Genomic DNA, 25,412 nt, shown 5'->3' on the forward strand with positions numbered 1-25,412 from the left:
ATCCACATTTATTTGTTAAGCACTTTAAAACAACCAAGTTGATCTACAGGAGAATAAATAACTACATCAAAGTAACAAGAGCATAACAGCCCACATTGATGTGCAAAATTACAAATAAAATACAACAATAAAATGAAAAGACAGTAGAATAATAAAGTCACGTAAAATAGAAATACACAAGTAAAGTCTCTCAAAGTTGTAGCCTACATGAGCAAAGCACTACTTATTTTCTGAAATAAATAAAAAAATTCTGTTACATGTACTATTTCTGATCTGAACTTGAAATAATCTTTTTACTCGCAGTCGATTGCACTTTAATGTTTACACTTCTGACCTTTGACATTCGTGTATACGAGGCGCATTTGAAGGCAGCATCTGTCTTTTCGAGGGGGCGGGACCGTGCGGCGCTAACACGAAAAGAGCCAATCAGAGGTCAGATACCCACATAGCAACACCAATCAGCGACGAGGGACTGTCTGGTTGCGAAGGTAGTGGTAGTGTTGGTGTGCTGGCTGGAGGAAGCAAGTGTTTCCTTTGGGCTCGCTCTTACTGCTACGTTTAGGTCTGCCCATACAGTAACGTTATATCTGTTAAGTTTGGCGCCTGACTATCATGTGTTTAATTCTCCTGCTCATTTATCCAGTTTCTGCACGTTAATACGGCAGAACGACGTCTGAGAAAGAAAGAAAAAAAAAAAAAAAGCATCTTTGAACATAATTGGAACACGAAATTTACGATGCCATCCCCGATGGAGGGATCTTCCAGAGAAGGTGACCTCTTTACTGTGAAACACGAGCTTAAAAATGGTAAGTGAAGCTGCGAACTGGTTGAACTTTGTTTCTGAACGCAGTCTTGTTTTATCCGCTGTGTGTCTTTAGAGGAGACACGTGTCCCGAAAGAAATGTTAGCTTGGCTAGCTTGGGAAGAAGCTGTCAGTGTCAGTGGGCATTTGTAGTGAGCGCTAAAAATGGCAGAGGAAGGCTCACTAACGTTGCGCTGACTGCCCTTATTACCTGTAACGTGAAGGCTTATACGCAAACTAACGTTGCCTAACCCAAAACCAGCTCACTAACGTTGGCTAAACTGCTACTTAATAACCGCGGTCAACCCTGGTAATAACATTAGCCTTGTGCTCGTTATTAACGTGTAACAAAGGCTCAATCAGACCGTCGACGTGGGAGATTTTGAGCAAGTTTGTTTGTTGTGTGTCCCCCGTCGCCGCCGCCTTAACTTCACGTTATTTCCTAAATGTTTTTCCCCCCTCTTATTGCCCTGGATTTTTTAGCGGTCACAGCTAACTTATATGTGTAGCCAGAGGAGAGCAGACACCGCTGCAGCGCTGTCACATCACAAGAGAGTAAACGCCTGCTTGGTCCTTATCTTGCATAGTGTAGAGGGGTGTGTTAGGCACTGTTAGTTGGTGTAACAGTGGTATCACAGGTAGCATTACTTCCTCTCCTTGCTAAGTGAACAACGTCGTCTGTGGAAGGCGGTGCTGGATCCCTCTGGCTTGTGTTTTGCTGCAACAATTGCACTGAAAATGAGAGTTATAAAGTGAAGTAGCGCTGACATGTACCAGCAGCAAAGGCTCAACAGGAAATACAGTTATATTTACTGTTACAATTCCCAAATATTTATGATTGAGACTTGAGTGAAGGTGGTTGTTGTGAGTAGAGAGTCTCCTGGTGTTATTGTAGGGGGGCTGCTGAGTGAAGTTGAACAAGGCCTCAGCTACAACTGGTTTATAATGACACAGTGCACCTTTCAGGCTGCAACATGACTATGCTGCACCCCCCCCATTTACCGCCCTGCCCTAAATATCCAGCCAGTCTAGTTGTCAGTGGCACGTTTTGTGTTTGTTTTTTTGGCATTCATTTTCACACAGCATGTTAACCGCTGTATCAGCAAAAACTTTGGAGCACTGCTGAAGCGTTTGACTCAGACAACAAAGCAAAATGACAAGATAAAGCTACTTTTTTTTAAAACATATTTTTGCTAATACATTCGTTTCAAGCAGTGTAGTGCAAAATCTATACATAACATGATCACTGTCGTTCTGTCATAAAGGTCCGGTGTGTGACATTTAGAAGGATCTGTAAGCAGGAAAGGAATTTAACATTAAAGTATGTTTTCATTAGTGTACACATCTATAAGATAAGAATCTTTATGTATTTGTTGGAAGTTAGAATGAGCCTCTTTTATCTAAAGAGGGGGCGGGTCCTCTTCCACGAAGGCCACCATGTTTCTGCAGTAGCCCATAACGGACAAACCAAACACTGACTGTAGACAGGGTGTTTCGTGTGTTTCACTGGTTTTGCAGCCTTCGTCTTACACCCTTGGAAAGCTGAGCTGTATTCAAACGGTTGCAATCTGCAACTTAGCCTGTAGATGCCACTAAATCCTACACCTTCCTGCAAAATTTTCCCAGCTTGGGATCAACGAAGTATATCTATTTATCTATCTAAATAACAAGGATTTTTGCATGGAGAATTGTAAAAAAAATACTACAGTCGACAATAATCCTGCTTATAGGTTGTACATTGGCTGTGTTAATGCTTTACATAACATAAATCGATGTGTAAAATATGCAAAGAAGGTTTTGTGTGAGCAATGTTAGGTGGTTCGTCGGGGTTATGTTAGGGAGTGTGTAGGGAAACCCTAAGTACGATCGCGCATCTTAATGAAAGGTTTTTTGAGCAGCATGGGCATTTCCCTCCTGTAAGCTGAAGAGGTTCCTCTTGTCTCGCAGCAGGGCATCATCTGGTTGGACTCCTCTGTCAGTCTATTAATAAACACTGAAATCAAACTTGGCCTCGGCAGGGTGAGCTTGACAAGGGTGTTATGTAACCTGAACCTGTGACCTCAAATTTGAAGCCAGCGTTGTTGTTTGGAAATGACACGGTATACACTCGACACAGAATGCCTGACAGTCGCAGCATTTCATATTTCGCGTGTAACGGGAGAAGCAGCGGAAAAGATTCAATCAGCCATTTTATTGCTCTGTAGCCTATTTCCAGAGTGTGAGACAGAAGGAATGTGTTCACTACAATGGACATGCATGTCTAAGAGCGTGCTATGCTCAGTCAGCTGCACTGGGACACTGATTTAGACAGACATGAGGAGTCACTGACAGTGCTCTGAATTCACTGAAGATCTTTTATGCAAGATAATGACCTTTTGCTGACTAATGTAGCAAGTTCACTTGCAGATTATCTTATACCGCTGAGACAGAGTTGAGAAGAGTAAGTCAGTTTTTTTTTTTCTTTTACACAAAACTGTTGTCATTCGGTCTTTGTTTACATGAGGGAAAGTTGATTACGCTTGTGTTATGTCTGTAATATTTGCACATTTTGACAAGTTAACAAATTCACCATTGCAAGTGCAACCAGTCTACTGCTGTTGTGCTCTGTGTTCATTAAACCGCCACGCAGATTTTCTTGTTTTAAATCGCTGATCCTCCAAGTTGGAGCCCACTTCTCCAACCTTTTAGACTTCATTCTTCATTCTTATAAGTTGAGCACCAGTTACAGAACTGGTATAGAGGACTGTGAGGTGATGTATTGTCCCTTCCGATGTCCATGCGAGAGCCACAGCTTTTGGCAACTACGGTGAAAAACAGCTGGTCAGTTTCAAATGTATTTACAATTTGGCTGTATCAACAGTATCAAATAGATACTGAGAATGCCTTCACTTATTTTGACGGGAGGCGGGTCATTTTATCGCTGAAATGTTAGCTCGTCAACTTGCTGGCTGATTAAGCATCTTTTTACCTTTTTTACCATTTAGGAAGAAACAGCTGCACTATAGAGAAGGGCCAGGATCAAAGGAGATCTAAAGATTAGTGAAATTGTTTTTAAATCAACCAGAGCCTTTTCTTTACTGCAGTCCACAACTTGTACCTATTAATATCTTTAATGTCTTGGTTTTCGTACTTAGTATTCTACTTGTATTAGTAAATGGCTTGTACTGTAGGTCATGCTAATTGTTCAGTGAGTCGTCTCCAGTAACGTGCTAACAATCATGGTAGGTGGGAGATTTATAATGCAACTGCAAACAGCAATTGCTGTAGCAAACAGTCAGTGCAGTGAATATAAAAGGGAATTTTCCTGTGTTCCAGATAAGCCTCAGTGGAAAAATACCTCATGTGGAAAATATTCTGTTTTGTTTTTTTTGTAAGGTCTAGCTTAATTAATATTGTGAAAATATAGTTTCATGCATAATTTCTGAGAAGGAATGCACCTTAAGGGAATACATGTACTTTACTGGTCTCCTGTACCATGATGTTTATTTCTTTTACTTTGGTATTTTATCATTAAAGCCACATTTGTTTTGTTATATGAAACGAGTGGTTTATCTGATTCTCTTGTAATATGTTATTTCTGCTCTGACTTCAGCCAACCTGACGGGCCATGTAGAGAGGGTGGGCATTGAAAACTTTGAGCTATTAAAGGTGCTGGGCACAGGAGGTGAGTAAAACCTAATAACGTTATTCTCCGTGTGTTGAACAGAACCTGACATTTAAATGATGGTTTGCATGCCAGTCTGGAATCCGATATATTGTGTTTTTGCAATGATAAGCATGCCATACCGGTTATTTCTGTTTAAGCCTTTGCCCTGCACTGAACTTTGCTCTCTTCCTTTGTTTATTTTAACCACCAGCATACGGCAAGGTGTTCCTGGTGAGGAAAGTGAGTGGTCATGATGCGGGAAAGCTGTATGCCATGAAGGTTCTGAAAAAGGCCACTATTGTACAAAAGGCAAAGACTGCTGAACACACACGGACGGAGCGGCAAGTGCTGGAGCACATCCGCCAGTCTCCATTCCTCGTAACACTTCACTACGCTTTCCAGACGGATACCAAGCTGCACCTCATCCTCGGTTAGGATATTTAATATGAAACATATGTTTATACAAGCAAAAGAAAAGGTTAATCATTGTCTTTAACCCAGGGAAAGATTTTTGAATTAGAAACTTAAAAGAAATATTTTCCCTTCCCTGTAGAAAAACCAACCAGCTTATATTATTTTGGATGAAACGTGACATGCATGATATCTTCCATTATAGATTATGTAAATGGTGGGGAGCTCTTCACACATTTGGTGCAAAGGGTGCGATTTAAGGAGCAAGAAGTAGCCTTGTACAGTGGAGAGATTGTGTTGGCACTAGAACATCTACACAAGGTAACCACCAGATTCAACATAATCAAGGCCTCTTGTCTGTTCAGAAGTCAGCTATTGCTGCTTACATGCTGTATGTTTTACTTGCCACTTGTCGTTTACTTGTCGCAGCTTGGGATCGTCTACCGGGACCTGAAACTTGAGAATATTCTACTGGATTCAAGTGGTCATATAGTTCTCACAGACTTTGGCCTCAGTAAAGAATTTGATCAGGTACAGTATGTCTCAACAATATGTGTTACAACCTCTCAGTCCTCCTCAGAAAGGAGTGCAAAAGATGATGGAAGCCTTGAAATTAGGCTTCCATCGGCTCTTACACTCATTTCTGTAACTGACCTATCTTTCTGTTCTCATAATAGATTTTGAAAGAACCAAAAAAGGCATTTTGCCTTTTCCTTAAAGGCCCTCAAAAATGATTTTCTCTTTAGCTTTTTCTGTTTGAGCAAAGGGGTCCTACTTGAACACACAATTTTCTCCCAAAGTAAGAACAGTATTGGTTCTTTCACGTGAGAGAAATCATCCTATGAGCTCTTGGTTTGAAGGATAGCAGGCCTATTTGAGAAAAAGGAGACTGTTACCTCCATACAGATCATCAGGTGTGGTGCTTTTTGCTTATGTTGCCAGGCCACTGTCAGTCAGATCTGAACAAACCACACCCACACAGTCTCAGTTAAACTCAGTTAAAGCAGTTAACTCTTAAAAATGAATAATGCCTAGAGATCGGTGTCCTTTTGCTTTTAATGAGACTAACAAAATGGGGACCCGCTCGAAGAAACTGCTAACAGATAGGGCTAACAGAGGTTAAAAGGACCACAGAACCTTTAAATATTACAGAGAAACGTTTAAGATTCCTCAGGTGCTTTAATCATTCTCTTTCAGTCCTGGCCACTCCCAGGCATTTTAAAACACAGAGAAGACTAAGATCTCTGTATTTTGTGTTGTATTTGTAATTTTAAAATGTGTCAATTGATGATTTTGTGTATTTTATAAAACAGATGGAAAGGGCATTTTCTGTCTGTGGCACCATTGAATATATGGCTCCAGAAATTGTGGAAGGCGGAGAGTCTGGACATGACAAGGTAATTTATAGTTTTATCTTTTATGCTGTCTCCTGTTCGATCAAATCAATCAAGCCCAGACTCTCCTCCCTGTATTTCTGAATGTGTGCTCTCTACTGAGATTTTTCTTTTAGTCTGTTAAGCCAAAGTCATGGGTGGGTGCTTTCATGCATTCCAGGCAGTGGACTGGTGGAGCCTTGGCGTGCTGATGTACGAGCTTCTGACTGGCGGATCACCCTTCACCGTTGATGGAGATGAGAACTCACACACAGACATTGCCAAGTATGGATTTCTCCCTGATCGTCAGCCACAGTTTTTCAGCTATCCTTCAGTTATAATCTCTCTACAACACTGACCATATCTGTCTTACACATCACAGGAGGATTTCAAAAAAGGACCCCCCTTTCCCCAAAGACATGGGACCACTGGCCAAAGACCTCATCCAGCGACTCCTCATCAAAGATCCAAAGAAGAGATTGGGTTCGGGTCCTAATGGAGCAGAGAATGTAAAAAAACAGCCGTTTTACCAGGTGGATCTCATTGCCTGTCTCGACTATTTCACAATATTTAGAAAAACTAAATAGCAGGGTGGGCTGTTACTACATAATGGGGCTGCTTTGAGTGAATAGCATTTAGGAAAACTGAGTGTCTGTATAAGCTGTGTTAATAAGGATGGGGATTAACCAAAATGTTTGTCTTTTTTTTCTTCTTTTTTTTTTAAACTCACTTTAGAAAATTAACTGGGAGGACCTGGCAGCTAAGAAGGTTCCTGCCCCGTTCAAGCCAGTGATTCGGGATGAGCTGGATGTCAGCAACTTTGCCGAAGAGTTCACAGAGATGGACCCCACCTACTCTCCTGCAGCTCTTCCTCAGAACTGTGACCGCATCTTCCAGGTGGGAGGGTGTTAAGGGATGTTAGACAATCAGACTATTTTTTTGTTGTTGTTTACAGACAGGAACATTTCTTTGTGCGTCTTGCAGGTCATTGTGCAGGACAACATTTATATTTGCATCTACTTTGTGCTGATGTTTGTCAGGGCTTTAGTTGCAGGCAGTGTGAAATGTTGACACGGATGAAAAATCGCATTATACATTATCCGTTTTTTGTCTGTGACTATATTTGACATACTCCACAGCAATTGAAGTAATCAAGTGAAGTTTTGAATGTCCTCAAAAGGTTGCTGTAAGTCAACATGAGTCTGTCTGTGTGCACTGGTATTTAAATTGACTAAAGGGTCTTTTATTGAAGTAATTGCTGCCATATGCAGCTCTTATTGAAGTAACAGATGTGAATGACTATTTTTGATGTAGCTTTGAACCATAATATGGCCCACAACTCCGTGCCAGCTGATGGCTGTCTGATGTATTGCATGAAATTTCAACTCTGATTGCCTTCTGGATCCTTGAGCTTGGTAGATCAATAGATCCATTAACGGGCTTCTCTCATGGAATAAAAGGTTACACTTTGAGAGCATCACCACGTCTGTCTCGGTTACGCCTTCAGTCTTTGATTGCCAACTTCATCTTGGCTTTTTTCGCTCTCAGCTGCCATTCACATAGTCTGAAATTTTGTGGTCTTTATAATTTGCAAGCCTAGCAATCTCTGAGATAACGACAGCAATCCCAATTTTAAACCGTGCACTTGCTCCCCTACCGTGCCTCACAAAACAAAATTAAAATTGCATTAAGTGTGCCAAGATGTAATTTCACAGCAGAGCAATCAAATATTCAAGCCCGGCAATTTAGGGCATCTCATTCATTCAACATCCATCCTTCCGTCCATCCATGGCTGTCACTACATACCACACAGCTGTGTGTGTGTCGGTGAAAAAGGGAAAGAGAGATTAATGCCAGCTCAAAGCTTTGGGCTCCCCACAGCTGGAATTAAGCAGGCAGCGCTTCACAATGACAGGTCTAACAATAGGAACAGCTGGACAGCCACTGTCACTCACGAATGAACAGAATTGAGTTTATTGTGGAGCTGACAGGCTGGTGTGGCATTTGAAGAAAATGCACAACAATTTCAAGTTTTATAGTTAATATCGAAACATATAAAATACAGTAAGTGTCTATATATTTATGTAATATATAAAATAAAGTTTAATGCTGCAGTCTTTTGAACTGCAGGAATAGATGTTTCCTCTCCCTCTATTCATATAGTCCAACCCTGGCTTTATGTCTTTGTAAAATGTAAACACTTAAGAGTTGATGTGTTTCTGTGCGCAGGGCTACTCTTTCATGGCCCCCTCCATCCTGTTTAAGAGGAATGTGGTGATGGACGACCCTGTCCAGCTGTGTGGGGGCTCTGAGAGGCCAGGCTCTGCTGCCGTGGCCCGCAGCGCCATGATGAAGGTAAGATGAATGGACTTGGATCCCCCTGTACAAACACACTTAAGCTAATGGCTGCTGTCACAGACAGATGAGACTTTTCCCTCCTTTTCATTCCACTAGAACTTTTTTCTACTGTACTTGTTTAACTGCAGTCAGATTCAGTTTCCAGACATGATCCTGTTTATTTGATGCTGTTTGTTCATGGATGCACTTGTGTATTTGTGCAACAAAATGCCTTTTAAGAAGGTAGCAGTGCAGTGCTTTTTGTGGCTCATCGGGTTTCAAGTTTTCTCATCAACATCCTGGATACATGCTGGTGTAGAGATTATGTGTTGATTTAAGTGATATGAAATTGAGCAGTTTCATATGACTTTTTTTTTCATATGAATTGAGATAATTTTTCTATTTTTGTTTTATTGGTATTTGTTATATTGGTAGCAAATTATTTTCATTTTAGCAGTTTTTTATCAATAAACCAAATGCTGGAATATGGAATTGAATTTTTGAAGTAAAATTAGCATATGGCTTGCACGTAACCTTGGTCATAGCCTTGTTGTACCCTTTAGTGCTTTCACATTAGAAAGGGGAAGTTTCAGGCAGCAGTCAGGCAACTATGTGCTCAGAATTCTATTAAAGCCTCAGCTCACTGTGCTGTCACAAACTGGAAGCTAGTTAACATGTCTTGTCTTATCTTGTAGTCATCTTCAGTATGTTGTTTCAGATCTGGGGAATGTAGTTTTTTCACAGCTTGACTGCTTTGTACAAATGCAGCTTACATGTTGTATGAAAATGAATTTGACAAAATTTCACAATAAGAGAAGTTTACTGGGTTCCTTCCTCATACAGTTTTCATGGATTGCTGCAGGTCACAAGATCACAAAAGAGCAACAAGCTTTAATTTGATAATCACATAGAATAAGTAATATGTATAAAAAGCAAAGGCTGCAGTCAAGGGACTTGGGGAAAGGGTGAAAAGTGGGACATGGGGTTTGAGATGGGTTGTTGCCAGTGGTAATGGAAAATGCTGTATATACATGACCTCTAGATTATAATTAAATTTAAGAATACATAAAAGACTGCTTAATCCTCTTCTACGTGAATTGTGTCTGTGGGGAGAACGAGACATAACATGGAATGTAAAGAAAAGTGTACCAAGGACATGACTGTGAAATGTAAGCCAAGTAGCAGTAGTTACAGCATTCTCTATGGAAGAGATAAAAGGAGCCGTAGAGCTGAGATAAATATCACAGTGAAGAATTTAGTGTAATGTATTTTCATATACAAAATAATTGTATGACGATTGTATTGAAGTCATAACAACAATGAGGTCATTCTTTAATTGAGGTCACTTGCAATCATTGGACATTTTGGTGATGTCTCTCAGTTAAATTTTATATTTGACCAAACAGCTTGTTTTGGCTCACAATTCCTCCCCTGCAGGACTCACCTTTCTATATGAGTTATGAGATGGACCTGAGGGACAGTGTTCTGGGAGAGGGAAGCTTCTCCATCTGCAGACGCTGCACACACAAGAAGACTGGACAGAAATATGCAGTCAAGATTGTCAGCAAGAGGTAAAAGCCCCCAGCCTGTTAGCTCAGATGTGTTTGTCAACCCAGTTGCCTTTGGCGGTGTGATATTTATAGTTTGACTGGATAACTGTTCTCCCTGGCAGAAACTAGACTGTTGTCAACCAACTCTAAATACAGTCTTGAATTTTTCTAAATTAAGTTACACTTGGATTAATTGATGAATACAAAATAATGTCATAATTTGACTTGATTACGTAATATCTCAGATTTGATTTGGCCCATTACTCTGTTTAAGGTTAACAGATGTAGGTTAAATTAATGTAAATACATCTCTCCTCACCAGCCTTCTTGTTTTTGCTGGCAACTGCTACAAAATAAGCTTTGTGTGTTGACTGCAGTCCTACACTACACTCCTAAACTGACAGTGTAGCACCACATTTTATGGCTCTAATAAAAGTAAGCCTTACTGGGATTTCTAATACAAGCTCACCCTGATACAGCACATGTTTCTGCAGCATGTTCAGAAAGTAAATCACACTGCTCACAGCACCACATTGTGTTATAATTGTGCATTAGTTGGAATTTGCCCATATCAGGTTAAAGAAATCTTAAAGAAAGAGTTGCAGAGCAGAACAGCACTTAAAATCTGACAGAAATGCCTCCTAATATAACAGTGAGAGAACTTCTGAGAACTGAACCTTGTGGGCTACCAAATGTGCTTTGTGCCAATTTAACTAAGCAGGGGAATATGCCAACCTCACAGTAGCCACAAAATGATGCTGTACAAATGTCATGCAAATAGTTGAGGTAATGGGTAATAGATACACTGACTCAGGATATTCTGTCTTCTTTCTAAAGCCTGGTTTTGCTTCTCTTGGTACTTTATACAGTTTGTTTATTGTCTAATATGTAATGCGTAATAAGTTATTTGGTGGAAGTTTTACAAGCACGCAGCAGGTAAATCAGTTTAATTTCAGATAGGCGACGTCATTAACAAGCCTCCTCTGCTCGTGGTTCAGTTGCTGTTGTGAAAACGTAATTGTGGGTGAAAAAAATCCAGAATGTGCCAAGAATAAGCTGCGTTTTAAATTGTGTTATGTTGAACATGTTGGCTGCCATTAAATACACAGGTGTCAATTCATAATTTAATATTTAATTTGAATAATTGTAATTCATTTCTCACTCTACTGTGTATGTGTGTATTTATGTTGTATTTTGTGACAGTTATCTGGCTTCCTGCTTGTGTTTGCTGTAGGATGGAGGCACAGACTCAGCGGGAAATAGCTGCCCTGAAGCTCTGCGATGGCCACCCTAACATTGTCAAGTTACATGAAATTTACCACGACCAGGTAAGGTTTATTGCGGCGGCTACGTTGGCCACCATAAATTCTGTTTTGCATGGCTCTCTGTGGAGCCTGTAGGGACTGCAGCCTTATTAAGTCCTGGAACTGGAACAAGGCAGATTAATGGGGAAGCTTGAAGCCCTCGAGGTCTGTCTCTGTCTCTTCATGTATTGTCCCATAAACATCTCTCTGTGTGCTCGATATTTCACACCAAACGTATTTTTAACTGCAGCTGTACAAACATCCATTGAGCACCACTGAATAGAAACAACCTAGATTTACTTGTGTTGCTAATCGAGCTGCACACTCAAACCAAACTAAGTGTGCATGCGTTCCAACTGAAGCTTACCTCGGTTATTGGGAAGGTGTGTCCGTGTGGCTGACTGTGTACAGGTTCATTAGCCCCGGTCCTTCAAGCCTAGGAGCACCACTCTAGACCTGATGAGCTCAGTGGGGTTATTACTGTACCTCAGAGGCCTGTGACCCAGATCAAAGCAGCGCTGCCTCGCCTCGCCTCAACCGAGTCCTGCCTTTGTTCCACAGACCCAGCACTAATGAGAAACTCTACCCTGCTGCCCAGACACATTATTCCCTTCCCACTTTGTTTGGACCCTTTCACTTTTCCTCAGTACCATTATAGTTTGATCTTACCATAATGGGATCAAGGATGGGCTGTTTTTGCTATATGTATTATGCAACAAAAAAAAATCCCTGTCCTCCATTTCACACATTAACATTCTGCTGTGTTAAACTGGTAGTCCAAGCTGTAAAAAGCAAGATTTATTATACATCAGAAAACTTTTCATTCAATATTTGTTTAATTGCAAAACCTAGGAATGTTTGCACCTACTGTACTATTTCAGAGCGTGCCACAGAATTAAGGTTAGAAATGCGTGCAGGTTGGTGAGAAGTGTAAATATATTCTGTGTGTGTGTTTGCTGCAGCTCCACACATATCTGGTCCTGGAGCTGCTCGGTGGAGGGGAGCTGCTGGAGAGGATCCGTAGAAAGCAACATTTCAGTGAAACAGAGGCCAGCCGCATCATGCGAAAACTGGTGTCAGCCGTCAGTCATATGCACGACGTAGGAGTGGTGCACAGGGACCTTAAACCGGAGGTATTGGACATAGACTTCTCTCTGAACAGAGTTTGTGCCTTTATGATGAATACAGACACACTGGATCATACACTTTTAAAACAGAATTACTGTGTTTTTCTGAACTTTGTATGATCTGTGGTATCGTCATTCTGACTCTGCAATCTTTTACACAACAGGAGTAAAATTGTTTGACCCTAACATGGGTCAAAAGTACCTGGTCAGACAAGTCTTGATGTCCAATTTAGTAAGCTCTTGAGTGGACCAGTTGAAAGAAATGATTGCTGTCCGTGTCTTGAATTGCTTTGTAGAACCTGCTCTTCACAGACGAGAGTGAGAACTCCGAGATAAAAATCATAGACTTTGGCTTTGCTCGCCTCAAACCACCAGACAATCAGCTCCTGAAGACTCCCTGCTTCACGTTGCAGTACGCAGCACCAGAGATACTCAAATATGACGGCTACGATGAGTCCTGTGACCTGTGGAGTCTGGGGGTCATTCTGGTAAGTGTGTGTGGGACGGCAGAGCCATGCTCAGGTTAAAACAAAATACTGGTAGTTAAACTGATAGAAAATCATTCATTATATGACTTAACATTATCCTCTGGAGAAAGAGACATCAGCAGCCCATTATTTCACTATTTTATTTTACAGCAATTTGAACAGCAATTGTAAATATAACAAGAAAGAAAACAGGTTCACGTTCAAACCTTGTTTTTATTTATTAGAATTATGCCCCACGTCAAGATCAAGCTTTCAGTTTAATGATTAATTCTGCTCAGTCAGGAATAGGACTAAATAACAGATCATTGATTGCCCCTATTCAGGAGCATCATTTTTTCTGATGGTACAGTCACATAACAAATACATCCCTTACATTCCACAATGCAACAGGAAAGTGACCTGATTATAAAATGTATATATATATTTATTATGAAACTCTTTTCAAAATCCACAGCTCCAAGCTCCCCTTTAAAGTAGTTTTTCGTAATAATGTTAACTGAAGCATTTCTAAAACTAAATTAATGTTTAATCATGAGCCCCGCACAGTGTTGATTTGTTGATGTTATCCAGTTTATGGATTCAACATTTGCTGCAGGCCATTTTGATTAAGCAATCAGCTGTTATTTAACTGATTTTGGCTGATTTTGTGGTTTAGGCTTTCAGCGATTGTGTATATGTAAGGGGGGTGTTTTGCGTGTCAATACTACATGTATGTATGCATGTGTGTGCATGTTCTGTTCTGTTTCTAATCTGTCTTTGCGTGATATTCAGCTCCCTCTCTTGTTCAGCACTACAACCCTCAGCATCCTGTGGTGAGCTGACACAGTTTAAGGCTCACCACAGAGTGAAGAGCAACCAGCCCGACTCTCAGAGCTGGTTAAGGCTGCGCTCATTTGAAACGGTGCTTCCCGGTAGCGGAAATGTCATCCTAATTCAACCTTTTTCTGTTTAGAGGAGGAAAATGAAAATGAGAGGTAGAGATGAGACGGAGAAGGCACACGGGTGGGGGGCAGAGAGTTGAGAGAAAGGTTTCTGTACTTGGCCAGTCATCCATACAGACTCTGTGCTTTCTGTGCAAGTGCTATTTCGCACTGTCGCCCCCTGGGGGGATATAGGAGTAGTGTGCCTTGTGGAGCTTTGATGAAATGGCTACTGACAAGCTGTGTGCACAATGCCCTGGAAGCAAATTGAGCCAACCCAGAGAGAGAGGGAGAGAGGGAGAGATGAGGGCACAACAGATCTTCCACTGCCAAAAGGGCTGTTCCCAAATACTGTCATTTTAATGAGGAATCCGAGGGCAGACGTAAGCAGGCCAAGGTGAGAGTATCCTGTTCATTCCCCTGAGCACAGACCACTCTTCAGTTTAGTGCTGGTTCAGCCATGGTCAACAACATTGCGGCATAACAATGGAAAAATGTGGACAGTCGTGATCGGTTAAGAGCTCCTCTAAAGCACGTTGTTATTTGAACAGCAGATATGTTTTAACACTAATGCTTCGTTACTTTCCCAGCTCATCGTAGGCAACGTGATTAACAAAAACAAGCATGTAGCATTTCCTGTGCCACGCTGACCATACAAGATGTTTAGATTAGAGTTATATATAGAAATATAGATGTTTTATATTCAACATTTAACCTAGTAACTGTATTCATGATGCTTTGACAGCAGTTTGTGTGTTTGTTTTTTGCAGTACACCATGCTGTCTGGCCAGGTGCCTTTTCAGTGTCAGGAGAAGAGCCTGACCCACACCAGTGCTGAGGAAATCATGAAGAAAATCAAACAGGGGGACTTCTCGTTTGAAGGCGAAGCCTGGAGAAATGTGTCCCAGCAAGCCAAGGACCTTATACAAGGTGAGGATGGGAACTGGTGGCTTGTAGTTAAATCCAGTGAAAACTATGCTAGAACTTTTATTTCACAAGATGAGCGATCAGATGTTATGTGTGGTTTGGAGTGAATTTTTTGTGACAAATTTAGAGAAAATGGTTTCACTATTGTGTGTTAAATTGGCAAAAATGCTGTAATTACCATTGTGTCATGCAATGCAAAACACACATGTTACAGGTGTAATCACACTAAAAAATAAGATAGTGTAAAATTGTGTAACTAAATATAAGCATTTTGCATTATTGTTGGAAATACAGGACTCTTTTACTCCAATTATATATTTATAATTTATATGTAAACTAATGCCACCCAAAGTAGCCCACAGTAACTTCCTGAAGTGGCTCACCTCCTCAATCATGTATTAAGAGTGCTAAAGGTAATTATCTCATTAATTATCTGTGTCTTGTTCGTGTAGAGCTGCTGACGGTGGACCCAAACAAGAGGATTAAGATGTGCGGCCTGCGTTACAATGCCTGGCTTCAGGATGACAGCCAGCTGTCCTCCAACCCACTCATGACCCCAGACATTCTTGGCTCCTCCACTGCCTCCGTCCACACCTACGTCAAAGCTACCTTTAATGTACGTAATGACACGCAGTACATGCTAATTTTAGATGTAGGTCAGGAATTCCCTCCATTCGGGCTTCCTGTAGTAAGATTTGGGTTGTATTAAACGATTGCTTTTCAAACTGCTAACCTGCTGCTCATGGACTGTACAGAAGTACTCTCAAGCCCATAGCAATTGACTTGAAAGCCAAAATATTGAAGTTAACAATATAAGTGTATAATTAGCTAAATTGTCCAGAGTACCATTGAAACAGAAAAATTATCTGTATTTTATGCATTTTTTTTTTTATCGGTAATAACACAAAATATTAGCAATGCAGGGATACACCAATCTGATATGCTAGATTGTTATTAGCGCTTATACTGACCCTGTTTAAGTTGATTGGGTATGCACCAGATGTGCCTGATCCACATAAAATGTAGTTCCTTTGTTAGTGTCATAAAAATGTTGTGTTTCCTCCTTCAGTTATATACATTCAGTCATGGCGGGTCAGCTACTGCTACAGCAGTCTGGTCTCGTGTTGCCTTACATAAACATAATAATAAGTAGCACACTTTAAATTTGGATAAAAGACAGCACCACTAGAGGTAGAGTAGAGTATTCAAAATCAGCAGAAAGCCTGAGTTGAGGAATGGGTATCAGGAGAGAAAGAGCTAGGTCACTGCATCCCTTTGAAAATAATTCAAAAGACTCACCAATCCCCTCTTTGTTTGTCCCAGGCATTTAACAAATGTAAGCGGGAAGGTTTCCGCCTGCAGACAGTGGACAAGGCACCACTAGCCAAGAGGAGGAAGATGAAAAAGACAAGTACCAGCACAGAGACTCGCAGCAGTTCCAGCGAGAGCACCCACTCTTCGTCCTCCTCCTCCCAGTCTCAGGAGAAGACTTTTCCAGGGGGCGACACCAACCCGCAGCCCTCTAACAGCACACCCGTAAACACACCTGTGGCACTGGGAACAGACTCTGAGCAACAACCAGCTCATCCAGCCTTTCACTTCTCAGAAGATCAGTGAAACAGCGAGACAACAAGGGAGATTCAGTTAGCTTCATGAACTGCAGGATGGCTTGGACCAGTGTAGAGACAGCTCTCTTCTCTTTCTCTCTGTCCCTGGCAGCTCTCTGCCTCTGGCTCAATTGCATGGACGTCCGCACGTCTCCAAAATCAAGCATGCAGCAGGAGCAGCAACCGTCACCTCAATATCAATCAACCAATCATCACTAGCAATAGCCTATCCCTTTTTTTGTTTGTTTCTCTCTCCCACTTTCACACACAGACTGTATCAATCAGGGACTGGACCAGGAAGAAGTTGTCACCAGTGTCCAACATGAAAAGGGCTGTCCTACTGCCCCAGGTCCAGACAGACAATGGAGAGACATCTTCAAACTCGTCACAGCTCCACCTGTCCGCTCTATTTACCTGTCTTTGTCCATGCCTCCAGAGGTTTTAAAGGGAAAGTCGTAGTGTTTACACCATGGATGCTTTGTATTTTTTGTCAAAGAGAGAGAAGGAATGCAACGTGCTGCAGCGTAATGTAACTTGGGTCCACTTCTCTTTTCTGGGAAGTCTCTGCAAGATGGAGCAGGGTATTTATATGTGAATTTTACAGACTGAAATGTATTTATGATAAGCTATATTGTTAACTTATTTATGGTTCAGACTGATCTGAAAAGAAATAATGGATACAGTGAGTCTTTTAAAAAAAAAAATTGTGTATGTGTGTATTTTTCCTTATCAGCTCAAAAGACTGTTTCAATGTTGTCTGATGGTTGTTCATACATCTTTGTACTCATCATAGACATCAATGCTTCAAGTAGGTTACTGAGACACATTTATGTAGATATTGTAACATTATAGGCTAGAAGAGATTAATACCATTAGCTATTGGTTAATGGTTGTTCAGATTTATGTAACCAAAGTCTTTTGGACTCATAACATTATTTATGGAGGCTTGTGGGATTGAAATGCAGCTTTGTCCAGTGGTCAAAAAAAAATCAATTTCCTTGTTCATAAGGATTAAAAAAAGCAAAAGTGTAAACATCTTTTTGTAGGAACAACCAAATGTAGATGTAGTATGTTCAGCCAAATCTGTGGTTTTATTGTTGTTTAGGGAGTACTGCTGCCTGAGGGGATGTGACCCCACAAGAAGAGCTATATTTAGACTTATTTTTGCCTCTGATGTGGGAGTATGACTACTTAAAGTCTCAGCATTACTGCTGTTCCACATTGTCTGATCCTCAAGTCGGTATATTTAGCCCAGCAGCGGATTTGCCTTGTGTGGTATATAACGTAATTGTCTCATTCTCACTCAACCAATTGGATTGAGCAGAATGCCCCAAATGGAAAATTCAGATCAGCTTAGTGCTGATCCGTCCAGAAGTTTGTGGTCAAGTTTTCCAAGATCCCAAATGCCAAAGGGCAGCTTCAAGTGGCTTCCTTTTTCAGATACAATTAAGTTTAAAATGGAAAGGGTTATGTGCCAAAAAAATGCAGTCAAATCAGGTAATGGACAGGTTTGAGTCCTTGAGTTAAGGGTTCTGAGACATTGACACTATTTTAATGCAATATAGTAAAACAAAGTTGCCCCTTGTGCCACTGCCCTAAGTCATCTACAACCTAAGCCTACTACAGCAAATTATTTAAAAACTTCAGTTCCAGAGGACAGAGCTGAAACAAACACTCTTTTTACGTTTGACACCATCCCTTGCTCTATTTACCATGTTGTACTGCATGACTGAAATGGTGATCTTTGCACTGTGTGACAGCTCTCACTTTGAGGCGGATAGCTGGTTAGTATTAAGTCCCCAGTGCATGATGTAAACACCACTTTTTCTTTGTTTTTATGGGCTTTTTTTTTGGGGGGGGGGGGCAGATTCTTACTTGATTTAATGTGAGTTTGTTTACTTGCACATTTGAATATCCCTGATTTAATTTGGGACTTGGGAGTTTTGCTGTTAGAGGTGTGATGGATGTAAACACCAAAACCCCTTTTACAGTAGCCTAATTACTGTAATGCTCCAATGTTACAATACTGTTGTTAGCCAGGGTAGTTAGGCAAGTAAAATGCCATGCTCTGTGAATTGTTTTTTGCAAGTATGTGTTAGTCTGTTTCCATGGTAATAGTTGAAATACTGTATTCTGTTAATATGTACAGGGGTATTTGTGTTCAGTATGTGAAGCTGCCTAGAAACAGTTTCTCCTGCTCAATCAAGATAGAAATTCTTAGTTGGACTACTGTGAGCGTTTAAATACACTCCCTCATCTTCTTCCATTTTAATGCACTCTGAATCTGAACCAAAGCATTAACTTCAAGGTAGCTGCTCTAAGCTGCATGAGATATTTCCTTTCATGCAAATATGCAAAGAAATGCTTCATATATCACGGTTTCTGTTTGTTTTGTCCAAACTGGTGAAATATGTTAGATGTTTCTAGTTCAGATAATTTTGTAACAGCGTACAGTGTTTTTCTTCAGAGATCCTTTTACAGGATCTATAATATTCATATCCAGCGCATTATCATGCTTTTAAACTATGCATCTCTTTTTGCTGTTGTGTTGCTTTTACCATTTCAAAAAGACTTAACCAAATGGGTCCAAATGTAATGCTTAAAAGGGCGTAATAGGATTTACATATACTGTACTTTAACTCTGATGGCATCAGCCACAGTAGAAATAGCAATGTAGGATCTATTGGTGTATGAAAAGCTGGAATCCTTGGAGCTAAACACTACAAAGCTCTTGTCTAACGTAGTTCGCATGAGTTCCCCGTTGCTGCCTCATTAAGCCTCTTTTCTTTTGTTTGGGTGTATTAATAGCTCAAGTGGAGGAAGAGGAAAAGTGTCCTATATTGAGCTCCCCTCTGGGAGCCAGGCTCTATTAGCTGATGTACTGCAGTGCTGTTTGTTCCAAAGAAAATACCATACTCTACTCACTGCCTCTGTGGGACCCAACTCACTTTTCTTTGTAGGGAAAAGAACTATCCCAGGAAAGGGTTGCTTTAGTACCAATGTCTCTTGGGGCGGATTTTGAAACTAGGTTCTCCCCCCCTTTGATGAACAACTTGTTCAGTGTGCCACTATGAGGGATAGAGAGAGAGAGAGAGAGGGAGGCCAGCTTTGATTTGATGTCCTGTTGTCTTTGATACATTTTTTTATAGGTTCCCTGGTATTTGAATGAAAGTTCCTTTTCTGCCTACAGTGCTTCCTCTTTTTTTGCTTCTCTCTGAATTAAGGTTGGAAACCTGACAACCTAAACCTTTGTACCTTTCTGCAACATTAATTAGAGGGCTTGGTACTGTTTGAACTGTTTAGTATAAACTGGAGTCTGCTGTCGTGAGTTTTAGAGTCAAGGGATTGGGATGTTCATGTGCGCTTCTGTACTTCTGTCAGTGGTGTCGTGCTGTATGAGCTTGTGCTTGAGACAGATGAGGGTGCCAAAGCTGAAAGTGACATTGAGCATCTGGCAGTGAAAGCACAGCTTCTCAGTCAGGTGCTTTTGTGCATACATTGTCTATGAATGTGATACTGTTTTGGAAAGATACCCTGGCTAGTGTGGCTCTTATTTGGCCAGCTTTAAGTAGGGATCATATGGAACTGTCCGCGGTGCTGAAGTGGCAAATACTCTGTTGGATTTCCAATAATGATATAATGTGATCTTTTAAAGCACTGATTCCCATCCAGGGTTACTTTTGCAGTTTTCAGAAGACTCCTAGATCATTTTAAGAACTAGAAATTGTGCAAAGAAAGAAAACAAACAAACAAATGTTATTACAAATCAGTATGAGGCTTTCACAGATTTTACACATCACCGTCTGTTTACCGGTCTTGGGGGTTGTACTACACATGTGAAAATAATATCTTTGGTGGCTCCAGAGGGAGCTGGTCAAAGTCTGATAAATTGCCTCAAGTGATGTCACTTAAGTCAGGGTCATTTGGGTCTAAAATCTGAAGGTGTGGAGTTAGAGAGTTTACCAGACCTCTGTAGCCCGCTCCTCATCTCTGCTCGAGGTTACATGAGCCACTACTAGCATAACACACCTGAATCTCCAACTGAACTGTTGGCAGTTAAGTTGCTTTGTGGGTAATGTAGGCGTCAAGTTTTGACAAGGAATAGGAATGTGTGGAATGAAAAAAGACAATATATACTATCTATACTATACTTTTTTAAAACTGTCCACCGTGAGTCTGACTGTTATAGGAGTGAAATTGAAATCGGTGGAGCACTCTTTTTATTGTTTATTGTTTATTTCCATTAAACTCCTAGTTATAATAAGCTACTTGACCAGACCCAAACAAGCAATAGCTTAAACATCAAAAATTTCAGGATGACTACATCTTGTATGAAAAAAAACAAACAATTGAAACAATATTCAGTTTTATATAATTAATAGTTTGAAATAAGCTGCAGATTTATATAAATGTATATATGACTGTATAAGGTTGGGAGACACTGCTTCAAATAGTCAGTTCAGAAGAAAGTAAATTCAGTGAGACCTGTTCACAGTATGTTGTGTGGATTATCCCAAATAACAGACATTGTTTCTAGTTCTAGGTCTAAATCTAGTTGTTTAATGCTGGCAGCATCACAAACAACCTCCATTATATTGAGGACCTTAATAGATTAGTATGTCACAACCTGGCCACAAAAACCAAAGCTCGAGAGCAGTTGTGTAAGAAAATCCTGTATGCTTTTTTTTATTATTATTTGCGTGAACTAACCCTTTAATGATCCACATTGGAGAAATTATTTTTCTCTTATAAAGGTCAGCTACAGAATAGCACTGTTGTTTTTGCTCAGACACTTCAGCAAGTTGGGCGGCTCGGACTCAAACGTGTGTTTTTGGAATTTATTAGGTTTACTCTACCCAGTATTGCTCTATTGTTGAGATTAATGCAACATGAAAAAGGCTTTAGTGTTTTATTTTATTGAGGGAAACAGTGATGCTTTTGCCCACACAAGTTGTAAGGCATGTTATCCAGTGCTCGTGCCAACCTGCCACTTTAAGCATCATCATCCTCACCATCATGCATGCGCCACTGCTTGATTCCTGTCAATATTTTCCAATTTCGAAATATCCTTGTCATATCGTTACTGCAGTGTGTCAAAAAAAGTACTGTAGCAGTGAATCCCTTTTGAGATTGGTCAATATTAAACTGTTTGAAAACACGCAATCAAGCTTTAAGGGAAAAACTTTGCACTTGTATGTTATTTTAATCATGCAATTGATTTTTTTGTAAAAGAAAAAAAATATGTCCTCTTTGACTTTGTGCAGGTTCAGATGTTTCACCTTATTCATCCGTCTGTTTCTGTTGATGGCTGTCAGACATTTCTAAGGAGATACTAAAAATATAAACCTCAACACCGGATAGTACTTGTACTGCAAGGATACACCATGTGCATACCTGCTTTTCTAGGGCACTGTGACATCATCATTCAGGTCTATAGGTACACCATTGATAGTTTGAGGAAAAAACCTTGATTTGCTTCAGTAAATGCTTTACTTGCTGGCTGAATACATCTGTACATTTAATAACCTGATACCAGTCATGAGTGTTTTAAGAGATCCTTGGCTTCATTGTATTTTCAAGTGTATTTACATCATTACTGAAGATATTTTGTGATACCAGGATTTGTGTGTATGAGTTGTCAGAAGGACAATAAATGTACGATTTCCTGTTCATTTTCTTTATCTTGATTAATAAATTAGGTACAAACCTTTTCATATTTAAAAAATAATGGTATTCTAATTTAACAGGCATGTTAGGAGACATGGAAGTGTTTATTTCAGAGGGCAGCCTCTAGATGGCAGTGTTTAATAAAGTACCACTCAGAGAACAGTTTACTGAGCAGCATGAACTCCTGTCAGCCTGTATGAGTTATTCATAGAAGAGTCAAATGTAAGATTGTGTTAAATATTCTTCAGAACTAAAATTTTTCATGTTGTTTAGCAGAACTAGAGATTAATTTCTATGTACCAGGTCGATTAAAGGCATATTTATAACCGAACTACGATTTGTGTCTTAAAAACTGAACTGAAAATACTGTAAATGTCCAAGTTATATTATTCTAATGCTCTGATTAAAATAGTCATATGCAGTTGACCTGAAAATTGTCCATTTGGGGAAGAGCTGAATGGTAATAAGTGAATTATTAAACATTTGTAAAGTAATGATAAATAAGCATTGCTTGTGTTTGCAGATTTTGCCTGTTTAGATTCATATCTGTGAAGAAATGTTCATTTTAGAAGTTAAGGGCTTCAGGGTCTACGAATCCTTTCAAAAAATATGGAACTGTTTGTCACATGTTACAATAAAACAATTCAATTCTCAGTTTATTCTGAAGATTACTTTCTCTATTAATGGACTGATCCATCAGAAAATCTACTACAAATACTAATTTTACAACCATAAAAAAACTAAGAAAACCAGCTGATATTCACATTTTAGAAGCTAAAACCTTCAAATCTTTGGCATTTTTGCTAAAGAAAATCATGAAAAGATGAACGTGACTATAAAACAGTGGCCAATTATTTTTCTGTCAATTCCTTAATTAACTAATTGTTGCAGCTCTCCATCTACAAGTTGTCTTCGCTGTTACTACCACATACTGACAGGAGAGGACGCTCTTTGGCTCTCAATTAGCTGCACTATTACTTCTCTTGTCAAATTCATTTGCTCTGTGGAAAAAGTTACATAGAAATAAGTGAAGCTGAGTTTTTGGTGACACACAAGAGGGAAACTCTTGAAGTTTTTTTAGGTAAGAAAAAAAATCTGATTATACTCTCAAACCCAACCATTAATTTGCTTTCAAAACCCTGACATTGTCACCAGAGGATCTGGATCTACAGATCCTCTGGTAAAAATGCTACAAAAGAAAATCCAGTTGATATTACTGCACAGTTTATTTAAAAAACAGTTTTTCTTTATGGTTTCAGCGTGCTCGGGTTTTGCTGCTACAGTCCCATGTGACATGTGGCTAATGTTAGCTAACATCTGCAAATTTTATGTTTCTGTGTAAGCTGTTAGATGGTCAGGCTGCTACAATACTACTGCACCAAAATCTTTTTAAAAGCAGATTTATATGCATGTCTTTCAGTCCACTTGTGGTTTCACCCCACTTGCTATATGCAACAGTACAGATGCACTTACAGAGCAATTTTGCCTGGCTAATTTTGCAATGCGGATGTCAATATGGATGCTCAGCTGGAGAAAGTCATTACACAGTGTGTCCTGTGTGTGTGTGTGTGTGTGTGTGTGTGTGTGTGTGTATGTGGATGATATCTCTTTTCTTTGAAATCTCTCTGCCCTAACATGCTATCCATTACTAAACAATGTGTTGTACTGTGGTCAAGTATTCAGATGGAGAGCCTGCACTCTAAAATCCATCATTGAGATTTTTAGAGGGAGACTATGGGCTAATTGGCTATATAAGAAAGACAAAAATACATCCAGAAATAGAAACATTTTAAAATCCTCTACAACAGACTCAAGGAAGCGTATAAGGTATGGTGAGTTGATTTTATTTTTGGTTATCTTTGTGCCAAAACACATAATATACTTTTTTTTTACTTACAAAAGCGTAATTGTGGCGGATGCAGTTTTGTAATTGTAAAGAAGAAGACACATTTTTTGAGTTTTCAAGCAATAGCCTAATAGCAAAGTCAAGACAATGTGAACCTTTGTTTGTTCTGCTATGAAGCATAATTCTGGCTGATTATGCAAACGCTTTATGTCACCTTCAAAGCAGTGTGTAACAACCTGAAACAATTTTACTCTTCTCGTTCATGTCAACATGTATTGTCAACCTTGTTTCCAAAAGACTCCCCTCTTCTGTCAGTACACTTCTTTGATATTAAAAATTCTCTTAGATTGATTTGGTGTTGTGTACTTGTCATTATGGGTCTCTGCAATTTTTCCATACAAATATAAATAAAATACACAAAATACCACAAATATAGGTAAGACATGCCTAAAAACTATAGTATATGCTGCAATCAGCTCGATACTACTACTGCACAGCATTTAAAACACAAAGCGGGTTTTTATGCATCTCTTTCAGTCCACTTGTTGTGGTTTCAACCCATTAGCTACTATATGCAATGATACAGAGGTGCACTTACAGAGCACTTTTACCTGGCTAATTTGCAATGCGGATGGCAATATGGATGCTCAGTCAGAGAAACTCAGTGTGTCCTATGTGTGTGTGTGTGTGTGTACATTATCTCTCTTCTTTAAAATCAGTAATCAATAATATAGGCTATATTATTGTTTAAGTGCCAAAGGTTTACAACTGAGATGTCAGATAACCTAAACATCAAAACACACAAAATACCATACACGATTACAAAGAAGTCCATTAATTAAAAATAAGTTATCTATACCTCCTCCCAGTGGGTATTTCCTCAGATGAGGGGAGCTGAGAGATGAATACAAAATGGGACAGGACATGATGGAGGACTTTGAGCTCTGACCTGGGTTTTGATGAGTGTGTGGTGGTGGTCTAGTTTAGCTCTACTTGACAGGACGGACTCCTGACACTCCACTAGTTCTGTGCAGATGATTTTTGGCCACGTCTCATCGTGGTTTTTGGCTCACTTGTTAAGATTAGGGTCTAAGTTTGTGGCAAGCCAGCAGGAGATGAATGTAACGCAGTACAATGTTCTCTCAAGTATGGCAAAACCAATGAGTGTGTGTGTTTGTGTGGGTCTGGCTGCCTGTGTGTTTCAGAGGGCGGGGTTTAGGCTGGACTGTAGAGGGGTGAAGTGCCTCCGATCCTTGGGAGTGGAACGCATTTCCTTTTGTTGCCCTCCAATTTTTGACTGGCTTGCCCCAGCACATGAGCATGATGGGGCTGTTTCTATTATCCAGCTTCCCAGACCCACCCCCCCCATCCTACCCTGTTCTGCCTGTTCCCAAAGCGATTGGCATT

At 40.0% G+C, this 25,412-nt stretch overlaps 1 protein-coding gene across 1 annotated transcript; it reads left to right on the forward strand.

Annotated features, from left to right (window-relative positions):
* Window positions 1–494: 494 nt before the first annotated feature.
* rps6ka5 (ribosomal protein S6 kinase, polypeptide 5) lies at window positions 495–22,168 on the forward strand. The gene is made up of 17 exons (XM_035673808.1): window positions 495–806; window positions 4,395–4,466; window positions 4,660–4,878; window positions 5,065–5,180; window positions 5,289–5,390; window positions 6,173–6,256; window positions 6,414–6,517; window positions 6,615–6,765; window positions 6,968–7,129; window positions 8,462–8,587; window positions 10,007–10,140; window positions 11,354–11,447; window positions 12,386–12,556; window positions 12,847–13,038; window positions 14,729–14,888; window positions 15,338–15,501; window positions 16,209–22,168. Exons 1-17 carry the CDS (start codon window positions 737–739, stop codon window positions 16,500–16,502), a joined length of 2,415 nt encoding a protein of 804 aa, XP_035529701.1. The 5' UTR covers window positions 495–736; the 3' UTR covers window positions 16,503–22,168.
* The last annotated feature ends 3,244 nt before the right edge of the window (window positions 22,169–25,412 follow it).

This window comes from Morone saxatilis, unplaced genomic scaffold (genome assembly GCF_004916995.1).
Source record: "Morone saxatilis isolate NCDOM2014 unplaced genomic scaffold, NCSU_SB_2.0 Contig3, whole genome shotgun sequence".
NCBI classification, from domain to species: domain Eukaryota; kingdom Metazoa; phylum Chordata; class Actinopteri; family Moronidae; genus Morone; species Morone saxatilis.

Coding starts and splice junctions, on each gene's coding strand:
- rps6ka5 (XM_035673808.1), top strand. CDS start 737: ATGCCATCCCCGATGGAGGGATCTTCCAGAGAAGGTGACCTCTTTACT. Junction 6,257..6,413: donor GAGAGTCTGGACATGACAAG/GTAATTTATAGT, acceptor CATGCATTCCAG/GCAGTGGACTGGTGGAGCCT. Junction 6,518..6,614: donor TCACACACAGACATTGCCAA/GTATGGATTTCT, acceptor TACACATCACAG/GAGGATTTCAAAAAAGGACC.